Source organism: Anabrus simplex, chromosome 2, assembly GCF_040414725.1.
Source record: "Anabrus simplex isolate iqAnaSimp1 chromosome 2, ASM4041472v1, whole genome shotgun sequence".
Taxonomy (NCBI): domain Eukaryota; kingdom Metazoa; phylum Arthropoda; class Insecta; order Orthoptera; family Tettigoniidae; genus Anabrus; species Anabrus simplex.
In genome coordinates, this window is record NC_090266.1 from 831,383,464 (window position 1) to 831,396,789 (window position 13,326).

At 37.6% G+C, this 13,326-nt stretch overlaps 1 protein-coding gene across 1 annotated transcript; it reads right to left on the reverse strand.

The window, feature by feature from the left end:
- Positions 1 to 4,524: 4,524 nt before the first annotated feature.
- On the reverse strand, positions 4,525 to 12,476 carry LOC136863705 (uncharacterized). Its single transcript, XM_067140063.2, has one exon. It carries the CDS (start codon positions 12,275 to 12,277, stop codon positions 5,747 to 5,749), a length of 6,531 nt encoding a protein of 2,176 aa, XP_066996164.2. The 5' UTR covers positions 12,278 to 12,476; the 3' UTR covers positions 4,525 to 5,746.
- Positions 12,477 to 13,326: the final 850 nt, after the last annotated feature.

Here is a 13,326-nt window from a genome sequence, read left to right on the forward strand (position 1 = left end):
ACATCTTTACTTTTTCCCTGTTTTAAAATTCAAAACAAATTTGGTAGATACATTTTCCTAGCCCTGTTCGGATTAGACAGATTTTTGGATTAGCGAATTCGGATAGGCGGGGCATTACTGTATCTGCTTCTGGCTGAACAGTCATTCCATCTAACAGACAATGACTGAGTACAGATCAGCTTTGTGCGCTGAATATTATTATTATTCAATTGGTTCTTGTTTGTATTCATTGTTTATAGAATAGACCAAGGGCAATTACGTTGACTCAGTGAGTGAAGCTATGCTTCAAGATGTCTAGTTCAGTTAGCTTTACTGAATCAAAGTTGTGATGAAGGTAGGTACACAATGTACTATTATTTATTTGGTTATGTAATAAGATACTAGTTCCTCTTTAAGTGTAAAAGGGTATTTTCTGTTATGTATAAGTATGTATTTCCAACTGACTGAAAATGGCTAGAACTACTTCCACCATACTTGCATTTTGTTTGGTGCAGGAGGCTTCTAACCTCAATTCAATGTAAGAATTTAGGCCTGTATATATGTGTACATATAACTGGAGATGATATTTTGTTTCTGCAGATAATCAGAGTGCTTTGGAATTACATCATTTGAGTACATCAAATTTCAATACAATTAACCTCAGCTATGGCAGCTGAAGGTGCAAATACACCAACTTACTTCAAATGTAAGTTTAACCTAAGTGATATTATCAAGCAAATTTTGGTGAAATGTATGTGACTGAACCTAGAGAAATATAGCATCTATTTTCCTGTCTTTATTTTTCAGAAACCCCACGTGAATTTGGCTTGCAGACAGAAGAGCAAAAAGAGTGTATGGTGGACGCTCGGACAGATATGGTATCAGTGGTTCTAAATGCCCACATGCAGTGTTAGACAGTAGTTTGTTACCAAATCATGAAATTATATTTGATAGAGATGACAGTTTGTTGCTTTTAACATCAGATAGCATAATTAATACTAACCTCCCGAATGAGAATGGTTCAACAAATGAAATTATTTTGTACAAGTTTTTAGTGGATAAAGAAGATCCTTATTTGTCCAACCAGGAGACAGGATGTTCACAGAATCAAACACGGCTTGAGAAATTATGTGAGGATCATGAAGATTTGAGTAGCGAGGATGAGCCACTAGCTAAGAGGTTACATAAAGAAGAGGACAAAATGGTGCAAACCAGTAAGACAAAACAATAAGAGAGCTGTTATGTTGAAAAGGAGAGAAAGAGGTGAAAGTTATGAAACAAGAAAGGGGAATGAGAAAAATAAAAAATAAATGTAATTGATTCATGCTGTAAGAAAAACTGTAACAAGGGTTAGCAGTGAAGATCAATTGAAAGTATTTAATTCATTTGTAGCACTAGGGGATAGGAACTTGGCTGACCAAGTTTTGGCTGACAGAACTGTTACTGAGAACAAAGCAAGTGAAAAGAACGGCAGTGGAAGGAGATTGGACACAAAGAACAGAGAAATTGTAGTGAGGTATGAAATACTGATTCATGGAGAGGTATTCAGAGTGTGTAAAACTTTTGTTTTTCAGAACATTCATAGCATTTCGAAGGTCAAAGTGGACATTATAATAATGAAGAAAAACAGCTTCAGAAAATGGTGTTATAGGAAAGGACAATAGGTGGAAACATGAACCATGGAATAAAAATAGAGTGGAGAAAGAGGCAGTTGTAAAACGCACAAAAAGTTTTCCAAAATATGAAAGCTATTATCCCCGATGTCACTCCAGAAGGAAATATTTCTTATGCCAATTAATAGCCAAAATGCAAGATTTGGTTGCACAGAGGATTGCTGAAAACAAGAAACCTTTGAGTCATCCTGCATATGTCATGATATTTAGAACAACGGGATACATATTTAAAATCCCTAGCATTGACACACGTAAAAATGTGACAAATTTAAGATGAGAGAAAAGTGTGCCTCACAAAATGACATAATTGAAATTACTGCACAGAAAAATTTATATCTGGTTGCTGCAGAAGCTGGCTATACATCCAAATCTGAAGAAAAGAAGGCTGTCCGTGATAACCCGCAGCAGAGAATGTTGGTGTTTGATCTGCAGCAATGCCTGCCTACGCCCAGTTTTTCTGCTATATGTGGCATGAAGCACTAGGAGGAAGAGGCTCAGATCAGATTGCCTCGTGCCTAATTAACAAGTTTCAAAATTACCTGAACATGTTGAATCAGTAGTAATATATTCTGACTCTTGCCCAGGTCAGAATAAAAACAAATGTTGCTGCAGCACTATCATATTATATAAGGAATTCTAATATGGAAATGTTGGACCAAAAGTTCTCTGAACTAGGTCATACCAGGCTAGTGTAATTCAGATCACTCAAAAATTGAAAGAGTAAAGAAAACAACATCCATTTATGTCAGAATTCCTCATGACTGGTTTCAGTTTGTAAGGACTGCCTGTGGACATAAACAATTCAAAGTGGTTGAAATTTCCCAAGATGACATAATGCCTTATTCAGGCCTTGTGATCGATACTCTTACTAAGAGAAACAAGTCTGTAGAAGAGGAAACAGTGAACTGGCAAGAGGTAAAGTGGCTGCAATGTGAGAAGACTTATAAGTCTTATCCAAGACTTATCCAATATAAGAATTCTTTAACCCCTCAGCGCCGACTTCTATACGTGGTATAGACCCTCTTTTCTTCCGTAGCCGCCGACCTCTATATGTGGTATAGACCCATATATGGTTTCGCATTTACGGCTATAGCGCGAAGAGTTTTGGAGTTATGGATATGCAAATTGTTTTGTTTGCAAGAAGACATTTTTGGGTTTATTAGTGTTGTAAATAAGAATTGAAAATCATTAAAATGTAGTTGCTTTTGCAAGGATAAGTATTTGTCAAGTAAGTCGGAGCACTAATCCCTGATTTTTTAAAAGTCTGTTTGCTTCATTCTTTCCCACAGAATAAAATAATGATGACCTGAGAAGTTTGTCTTTTCGCGTGATGTTCTTTGCTCTAATTTTACATTAAGAGTGCGGTTGATTGATTATATTTGTCTTTATTTCTCAGCTTGTACTATTTTCGTAACTCTCCACAAGTGCTCTATGTAGGCATGAGTTAGTGCGGCTTTCTGTCATACGATACGAGAACCAGTTGTTCGTGGTATATATATCTCGTTTGAAAGACGATGTCTCGACCTTTTATCTGAAATATGTATTGAGTTGGTTTGTTTTGTAATAAATGTTATTCTCCTCATTCAGCTTCGTTCTGCTGCTTTCGGTCTCGCTTCATCAGTCCCTGTGACGCGTCGCGCTCAATGGCTAGCTCCAGCCATGGTTTGACTGACAGTAACGTGCTTGAAATATTGTATAATTCAGATGAAAGTTTAGTCGGAAGTAGTAGTGACAGTATGAGGAGTAGTGGTAATGAAATAGATGATGTGGCCGTGGCGGATACATTGGTAAATGATGAGACTGACAATAAGGAGGAACCAGTACATGGAAATTTCGTGTAGGAGACTATAGATAATTATACAGCTTAAAGGGAAGTTTTCAACAGTGAATTCTGATTCCTAATTCTCTAATAATATTCAGACAAGTCACAGGGACGAACATTAAGCAGTTATCTTATCGGGTTCAGCTGGTGGAAGGTTTGTTTACAAAATACGCTCGCTCGGGCAGGGAACAAAATATTCAAGGCCGGCTCGCATCAGATAGTACAGTTCCAAGGTTGCAGGAAAGACATTTTATCAGGTAATTAGCACCGAAGAGTGAGAAATCCAAACCTCAGGGACGTTGTATTGTGTGTTCAAAACATGGCGAAAAGAAGACGTTTGTGTACTGCTGCCAGGAGTGTGACTTGGGTCTCTGTCTTGAAGAGTGCTTCGAACTCTATCACCCAAAACTAAATTACTAAGGAAATGTGAAACAATTATGTAATTATCTGCATGTACATAGTTCTGTCATAAGGAATTCCAAATTTCGTGAATATCGGGCTACTCTTATACTTGTAGTAACGCTTTAAGTGAATCGTATTTCAATCGCGTGTACTTGAAATCTCATCCGGCCGCAGGGTAGGAAGCTCTTTAAATGGCTGTGACACTGAGGGGTTAAAGAAAGAGGAATCTTTCAAAACACTGGACTTGAGAAAACGATAAGGCCATATAAAACCCCGCAGATCAAAGAAGTATGACGAACTAGTCCCCATACATCCAGCAAAGAAAGCAGACCTTATTTCACTCTTACCACTTATGATTGTATAATTGTTGATGGCTTATTAAGAATAGTACATTAGCTGGAGCATACTTTGACATATATTGTTTTGCTGTATTGACCCACCTCTGGGCTCGGTAATATAATTATATAATCATAATTATGATATGAAATTTATTGAAATATTGAGAGTACCGGTATATTGGAAAACTATCCCAAGCACATATACTTCTTCTCTGAATGTCAATTGTCCAATTTAGCAATAAAAGGGGTCATTAAAACATAATGCTGACTTTTCAGTATGACCTAAACTTTGTTTTTGCTCTCCTGAAAACTTGTCAATTTGTACATGTCTGCTTTAGCCATATTGCAACAGAATTTGTATTGCATCTTCCAATGCAGGGACTTCGAGCAGAGTCAAGCAAAAGATTTTCTTGGCTAGATATATTTTAGAATTTTGAGCCACAACCTACAGAACTGAAATTGGCTCTCAGTGGAGACCAAAATCTTTGTAGATCTTTATAGGAACATCTTTCTTGCCATAGCAAAACTACACATTCACATACCAGGGAGTGCTACATTGTACTTATTTCCTAATGAGTTTCTAGGATATATATATATCACTAATATGTTGTTGTCAGAAGTTATTCCTGTAAAAATATCACTGTACTATAGTTTAACAGAAAATGAAACTCAACTGAACAGACCTCCAAAACAAGAAATTAAAATACATTTACAATGGATTCATTAGATAGTAAAATAAATACCAGTAAGAAACATACTATCAACAAACGAAGACAAGAAAATTATCTAATATTGGAAATAGTGAAAGGAGAAAGCACTGACAATGCTTCTCATACTTTTCCCACAATTCATATAATCTGAAACAAAGACATGATGGGAAACAGCTTATTATATCGTTAAGTATATCTTGCTTCTCAAAATTTTGAAAAAATTAAAGTTCTATTAGCATGGAAGATGAACAGGGAATGAAAAGAGAGAATATAGCTAGAAATAAATTGAAAATACAAAATGGTGGAAATTACTACAAAAATTAGAAATAATTGTAAACATAATAAATAAATAATAATATGAACATTCATTAGGAAATTTACTCCATATTGGTAAGTGAAATATATTACAGTTAAAAATCCAAATTAAAATTCCCCCTTTGGCCTTGTTTATAGTGCATTTTTCATGAACAATTTCTTTTCTGGGAGTGTTTTACTTTTGGACTGCACCTTTCTTAATATTTTATAGAATTTCTATCAAAAATTCATTTTTGTGAAAACTTACAGAAACATGTATATTTCATTTAAATACTATACCTAAAGATCACTTACACAAATATTTAAAATTAGTATAAATGAATTTACATTATTTATATGTACAGACTTAATATTTACAAATTATTTATTCGGTGACATAGCGGTTACGAGTAAGGAACGAGGTCGATATCATATATGACTGAACAAGAACGTTAAAACATAAAGACTTATTACATAAGTCAGTCTCGGACAGTTAAGTCAGTCTCGCACAACGGTATCAATTGTATTTTACGAATTATCCAAATATTCACCTCTACCAGCAGACTTTTTCCGACAGTCTGGGCAGAACCATTTACCTTTAGGAGGTACCATAATACCCACACATTCAAAATGGAACCATTCAATGGTACATTCTTTCCCATCACACGCTATCATTTCAGAAACTTCATCATATGGACACTGACAGTAACAATAGAGATTCTCATTTTTTTGTTGCTGAGTAGTATCCATACTACCAGATGGCACAGATGTAATCTGAGGAAATGAAGCAGCATCCGCATCACTGTCCGCATCAGAAAGCTCCTCATCTTGCTCCTTTTCCCCTTCACTATCACTATTTGATGAGTCACTGGTACTCCTTTTTACTTCCCGTCCACTGTCACTTTCATCACCCCCTTCGTCTTCAGATTTATCTTGTTCAGACGGATTTAGAACACGTACTGTATCTGACATTAAAATATTACTGTTTTTGAAATAACTACCACTAGGAGTCACTGTCTGTACTGTTGGATGTAAGCTGCCACCTGATCCTGACCCTACCTTACGCCATTTATAAGGTTGTACTGAAGCATGATCACCATCTTCATCACTTGAATCCCCATAGAACTTTTTAGGTACTCTCTTTCGTTTTGATGATCTCCTGCTATCAGTGTCTGAACCACTCCCTGTACTATGATAAGTAAGGGATGACACAGAGGGTTCGACAGTTTGTGCTGAATATAAGTCTAAAGGTAACCTAGGTAACTGGCCAGAAGGCCCCAGGTTTGTAGGATTTATTAAAGGTGATACTGACCTAGTTGGGCTTGCAATAGAGAACCTAGTAGGGCTATTATAATATGAGGGAGGAATGTTGAGTTTCAGTTTATTCTCAACCCTTTTGTTTGAACTGCTATGTTGATGCTGGGATTTTTTATGTTTCTTGGATTTCACTTTTTTCTTCGGCACTTGTTCTTTAGTTTCTGGAATAGGGGGAGGAACAGGCTGGGGAACCATCCCATTCCCAACAGGTGCAACCTGTGCTAACAAAAGCAACTGGTTTCGTTTTTCAGTCAATACCCTGCTTACTGGTTTCTGAGGATATTTATCGTAAAAGTCCTCATCTGTTTCGGGCTCGTCTGTATCCAAGTCTGAGTCTTTAATTTCAAAGTCTTCATCCTCACCTATCGAATTTATGAACTGATCTTCCTGTTCTACGACACCATTCATAGCACTATCTGGTGGAACTGGCGATACAGATGGAGAAGGTGGCAATGACTGAGGAGGTGACATTGACGTCTGAGGGAGTGGTGGAGAAAGAGATGCCACCGGTGGTGGATGAGGAGCTAGTGATATTAATGATGATCCCGATGGCTCAACTACAGTAACATTTACATCTGGCGGGTTTAATTCCAGTTTCTTCTTAGCTCTTTCCTTCCTTCTTTCTCGTCTTGCAGCCTGTCTCCTTCTCCCCTCTGAACTCGAACTGTCAGAGTCAGTACTTTGGCTGGATGAACTACCAGAACTAGAAGAGCTAGAACTGCTACAACTGCAATTTGTTCCACAGCTACAGCTACTGGAATCACTGCTGCTAGAATCACTGGATGAGGAACTACCACTATGCTTCTGCTTCTTTTTAGGAGATTTTTGTTTTTTCTTACTGGGGGTTGAAACTGAAGCAGCAGATGTATCCTTCTCCTCCTGATGAGGAGATGTACTAAAGCAATAATTATGATCAACATCAAAACATGTATTCTTTTCATCATCAAGCTTCCTCTCAGTTACTTCATTATCAATATTCTGTGAAGGAGATACTGCCTGTTGCTTAACCCCTTCATTATCTTGTTCCAGAACTTCATCAGGTGGTCTCATCACTTGAGCACAATAATCATGTTCGACAATTACAACAGCTGAATCAGCAAAATTTGAAGGAGACTCTGTAATATTAGCCTTCCCAGATGAAATTTCACTATTTTCAGATTGAAAAGCTCCTCGCTGCTCCAATTTGGCAGTGTATGTCTTAAAATTATCCCACACTCCATCAAGTATTTGAGCTGGTTCTTCATCCATGGATGACATTTCTTCGATAGCTTGTCCCTTAAGATCCATGCCAATATTTGGTACCTCAGAAATTTTGCCATCCTCCTTTGGGTTATCTTCCTCCTTTGTCAAATGGGGAGGCTTCACGGCTACTTCTAAGTCAGAATCATCACTGTCAGATGAAAGATTCAGGGGTGGGAGATCATAAACATCAACTACTTTACTTTTCTTCAATTCACAATAGGGTTCTTCTGGTACATTCTTTGTTTGGGATGGAACAGATTCGGGAAGATTTTCGTCAAGGTTTGTATCCACCGACTTCAACAATGGGCTCGCTATTGTATTAGATATGTCTGTTGCATTGACAGAAATATTGTCCACTGAATCAGCATTTGAATTAACTAATTCTGCTGATAAGTCACTGGTAGTTTTCAAATTATCTTCCCTCTCATCAGTAGGATTACTTGGTTTTTTAATTTCTTTACCCCCATCCACAGTTTCAGACTGCTTTCCAGCGGATGACTGTTGGTGTTTGTTACGATGTTTTGCCAGCAACTTTCTTGATATAAACCTGTCTTCACACTCATCACATCCATATGGAAACTCTCCTCCATGCCATCGTCTGTGGACTCTTAGTGCAACAGCTCTAGAAAAACTAGCATTACATTCTTCACAAACAAATGCATTGGGCGGTATGCAGAAATGATAAACATGAGGCCATTTCTTTTGCAAACATTTTTTGCATAATACACTTTCGGTACCATGTTTCCAAAACAAATGTTTTGTTATATCTGGTTTATTTCGGTAAGCAATTCCACATCTATAACAAAGGTGATGGAGTTTGTGTTTCCAAACATGATTGGATAATTTTTGTTGATCTCCTGTAGCCTCCAGGCAAACATCACAAGCATGATGACGTTTCCTTAAGTGAACCATGAGTCTGAATGCAGATGGCAAGCCATCTACCTCACATAAACAACACCGAAACGTGATATTGCTATTGGGAACATAAATTCCTGGACACAAATGGCATAACAGTTCACTATAACTATAAAAATTGGATTTGCACATGATGCATAAGAGAATGGTTTTCTGGTGCATTTTTCTATTGTGAACATACAGTTCTTTGTGTAGAGTTGTAATAAAATTACAATGAAAACATTCATATGTACCATCATATGGTCTTGAAAAGGTTTTATCCGAGCTATCGTATGAGTCTGTGTTGAAGAAAATATCCTGAAGCTCAGATAAAGCTGTTTTTAACCTATCAACAAAACCTTCAACGGCAGTTAACTCTCCACTATCAGAACAAACAACAGGTTCAAATCTATGTTCTGCCAAGATATGCAATATTAGTTGCTTTCCATTCACAGCAATCTTTTTGGCATGATTACAAAAAACACAAGCACCACATGAGATTTTGACACATTCCTTGACTAATGTCGAAGTCTGTAATACATCTAAATTTTCTTCTAAGGTTAATTCTAAAATTGGGACATCATCTCCAGCAATTTGTATATTCTCTGATGGGTCTTCAGACTGCTCCTTTTCATCAGCCATTTGTCTGGCTTCTTCTGAATCATGACAATTTTCAACCTGCAAATTCATCTCTTCTTCACCTTCTACTTCGTTGTCCTTGGCATTAGTTTCCTCAGCTATGTAATTACTATTATGGTTAGAGCTACTGTCTTTTACACTACCATTATCTTGTGTACTTCTGTTCTCATCTACAACCAAGGATAACTTATCACTATCAGCATTGTCTCCCTCAGATTCCTCAGTAATAGTCGTTTTCTCTTTTCCTGTAGATGACTTTCTCTCTGCTTCTTCATTTTCCTCTGAAGAAACATCTGAGCTTGATGTTGATCCATTACTCTGACTCTCACCACCCGAATCTGATGATTCAGACTCCGAATCACCATCTGTTGCACTTGGCGTCTTTTGACAAATATTTGCATCATCTGGCAAGGATGTTTCTTGAAGAGGGTTCAAGTCCAGATTTCCATCAATCTGCATGGTCATGTCTGTATCTGATTTGTCTTCGGCTAGAGTGTGTGATTTTGAGCCATCATCTTGTTCAATAGGGTCTGTATCTGGACTTACTGACTGGTTCTCGTCCATTACTAAAGGATGCTTTGACAAATCTGATGAGGCTTGATTTCTATTCTCTGTCAAATCATCTCCAATTTTTTCCCCATTAATGGGTGATATCTCAGTCTTATCATCATCAGCAGCCTGGGTATCAGGACAAGGCATTCTAGGTTCAATACTTTCAGATTGTTTAGTGTTATCATCTATGCCATTATCATCATCATCATCATCATCATCATCATCAACAACATCATCATCATCTTCGTCTTCTATCAAACTAGTTTCATTTCCACCTACTGTCCCAGACAAGTCAGAACTGTGTGCCTTTTCTTCATTTTCATTATCTGTTACTTCTTCATTATCTGCTTCATCTTCATTTGGCAGAGGAGGTTTTACTTCCAAAAGTGTGGCTCCTTCAGCTGATTCCTTGCCTATGTCTGTCTCCAATCCCTTTTGGGAAATTTCAGCTTGGGAGTTGCATGATATTTCACTTTCGTCATTTTCAACAATGTTTGCTTCTTGTTCTTTATTAACATCAGTTATGGTCTGCTTGTCAAAAACTGGAGATTGCTGATCATCTTCAATGATATTTTTCAACTGTTTGTCCTTTTCTGGCCCTTCATCCTCTTTCTCATTCTCATTCTTCTCCTCCTCCTCCTCCATAGCCACCTCCTTTAACTTCTCTTCCCCCTCATCCTTTTTCTCCTCCTCCTCCTCCTCCTCCTCAGCATTTTCTTTAACTTCCATATTTTCAGTTTCCTTCTCTTCCTCCATAGCATTAATGTATTTTTCCTTTCCAGATAATGTGTCAGAGCATGTTCCATTTGAGCTGCCTGCTGTCTCATGCTGCATATTCAAGGTTTGATCAATCCTGGAGTGATTCTTGGAAACTGGACTATCAGGAGCTTTGGGAAGGAGTTCCTTCTCAGAGTTAACATGATCACTGCTATCTGAAGCACTGACATTATTTAGCTGCTTGTTCCCACCAAATTCTTGCAGCTCTAACAATGCTGTTTCAGGACCATTAGAAAACTGATTTGATTCAGTAGATTGGTTAAACTCTGTTTGAGGAAGTTCACTTATTCTACAAAACTGTTCCTTTTCAAGAGGTTCATAAAAATGGCATGGAGCTTGCTGTAATTCAGGGAGAGCATAGATACTAAATGACTGCTGAATTGCAGTAGGGTCAGATATATTAATAGGTTCACCAGTATCAGTTGGATAATAAACATGAAAGGGACTATGTTTTGCAGTATCTTCCTCTATATCAACATGGCAAAAGGTAGCTGCATCACTAATGTCATATTCTGAATCAAGATCAGAAAGATCTCTGGTTCTGTCATGAATATCTTCGAGATTTTCCTCAGTAGGGAAGAAAGCTCTAGGTCCAATTAATAAGCCTTCTCCTTGCACTCCCTGAACAAGTTTATCAAGTGGTATTAGATACTGTGCAATTGTTAGCGATTTATCTTGAATACCAAGTTCTGAAGGCAAGGGAACAATTGTAGTGTCACTACTTAAAGAGACGATTCGTGTAGCATTAATTTGTGGAGGTGAAAACATTTCAGCGTATGCCCTTCTACATGTTGGGAAATGTGAACCTCGTAACCCACATAAAGAACAAGCTCTATCTGCAGCAAGGGCAGCCAGATCAAGGCATGCATGATCATGAAATTCATCTTTTTCAGTAAATACCTGTTCACAAGTATCGCACATTAAAAAACAGCCACTTTGAAAAACTGACAAGAATTGTGCTCGGGTAGCAATTTCCCGCTCTCTCACACCATGTTTTGCAGTCAAGTGAACACTAAGTTTATCAGCTTGTGAGAACATTCCCAAACAATATAAACAGATATGACGATTGTGAACTTCCCTCATATGAAGAAAGAGGTTCCAGTTTTCATAATAGGTCCCACAAGCTGAACACAAATACACTTTACGCGTTATTCGAAAATTTGTAGTCGGCGGTGGTTCAATGGATGCAGAAGGAAGTGCTTCAGAACCGGATGTTCTATAGGTCCTTAAGCAATTGTTCTGATGTTCCTGCAATTTATGCATGGATGGAAAACATGATTCATGACATTTATAACACTTAAATTTTACTGTAGGTTGCAATCCTAGATACTGAGCATATTCTGTTAATGGTGTACTTGGTTCGGCCCCATCTGTTGAGATTTGATTTGCATCTAGCATTTGTTGAGATTCTGTGACTTTTTTAAGTGCCTTCTTCCCTTTTGGAACTAACAATTTTCTGGAACTTCGCTGCACAACACCTGCAGTACTGGATGGACTATTTGGTGTCTTTGATGTCTGAGATAGAAGTCTCTTTTTAAAGCCCTTCTCGTCTCCACTTGTAGTTAGCGAGTTTTTTAAATTCTTTGGGGAAACATTACGTGTAAACTTCCTCTTATGATTACTCTTTACTCCTGGCATTCTCAGGTCTCCTGCTTCTTCATCCTTTAAAGTTTCAATTTCACCATTCACTTTGCTAACAATATTATTAGCAGGAACTATACTGTTGTCATCTTCAATATCATTAGAAGCACCAACATTTTCAGCCAACAACTTGCGCCGCTCATTACAGCCTCGACGAGAATTGCGCAACACACTCTTCTGTTTGATTTTGGTAATGCAACCCTCCTTGGCTCCATCTAACGCAGAAGTGCTGCCATCACCATCCTCCATGCTGGTAGTGGTTTCAGCACCAACACCTGAAAAATGAATAACCTTAGTCACTGATGCTAAATATTCAAAATATACAATATGAGAAAGCAAGATACACACACTGAAGGTTTTCTTTTTCAAGCAATGAATAAATAAAGCAAACATCAAGAAAGAGGGATGTCATAATATGACTGAGAACGAAAGTCAAGAATAGTTAAATTAATGCCTTAAATGGGTATTAAATGATCTACATACGTAATAAGCCCAGGGTACTTTTCTCTCACATTTTGATATTTAAATATTCTTCACAGAAATGTGTACAAAATTAGCTTAAGGTGATATAATAGTGATTATTAAACTTCGATAATGGGTTACAAGCATAATTTACATCATTGTGTGTACAGATGATTATAGGTTTAGTAGCCTGTTCTCAGTGCGATGTAGGTGGATACAGGGTGTTGCATAAAAGGCCTTTTTAAGTCAGGACAGCAGTACGATTTTTCTCTTCTCTTTTCCTTGGACCAACAAACACCACCACTTCCCTTGGACCAACGAACAACACCTCTCAGCGAGTGTCACTTCCCACTCTGTTTCTTGTAGAGGGCAAGGGCATTTAGGCAAACAACTAAGTCAATCAAATACCAAAATATCTTTTGGTAATAGTTCATGAGATGTTCCCAAGCACTTTGTAGCTGTGGAGTCTACTGTCATTCTTTTCCACCACTCTCATATTCTTATTATAGTCCAGGGCATACACTGGGCAAACACTAGTTTCTCCCTTTTTGCTGAGTTTATCTGCTCCTTGTGGACAGTGCTTA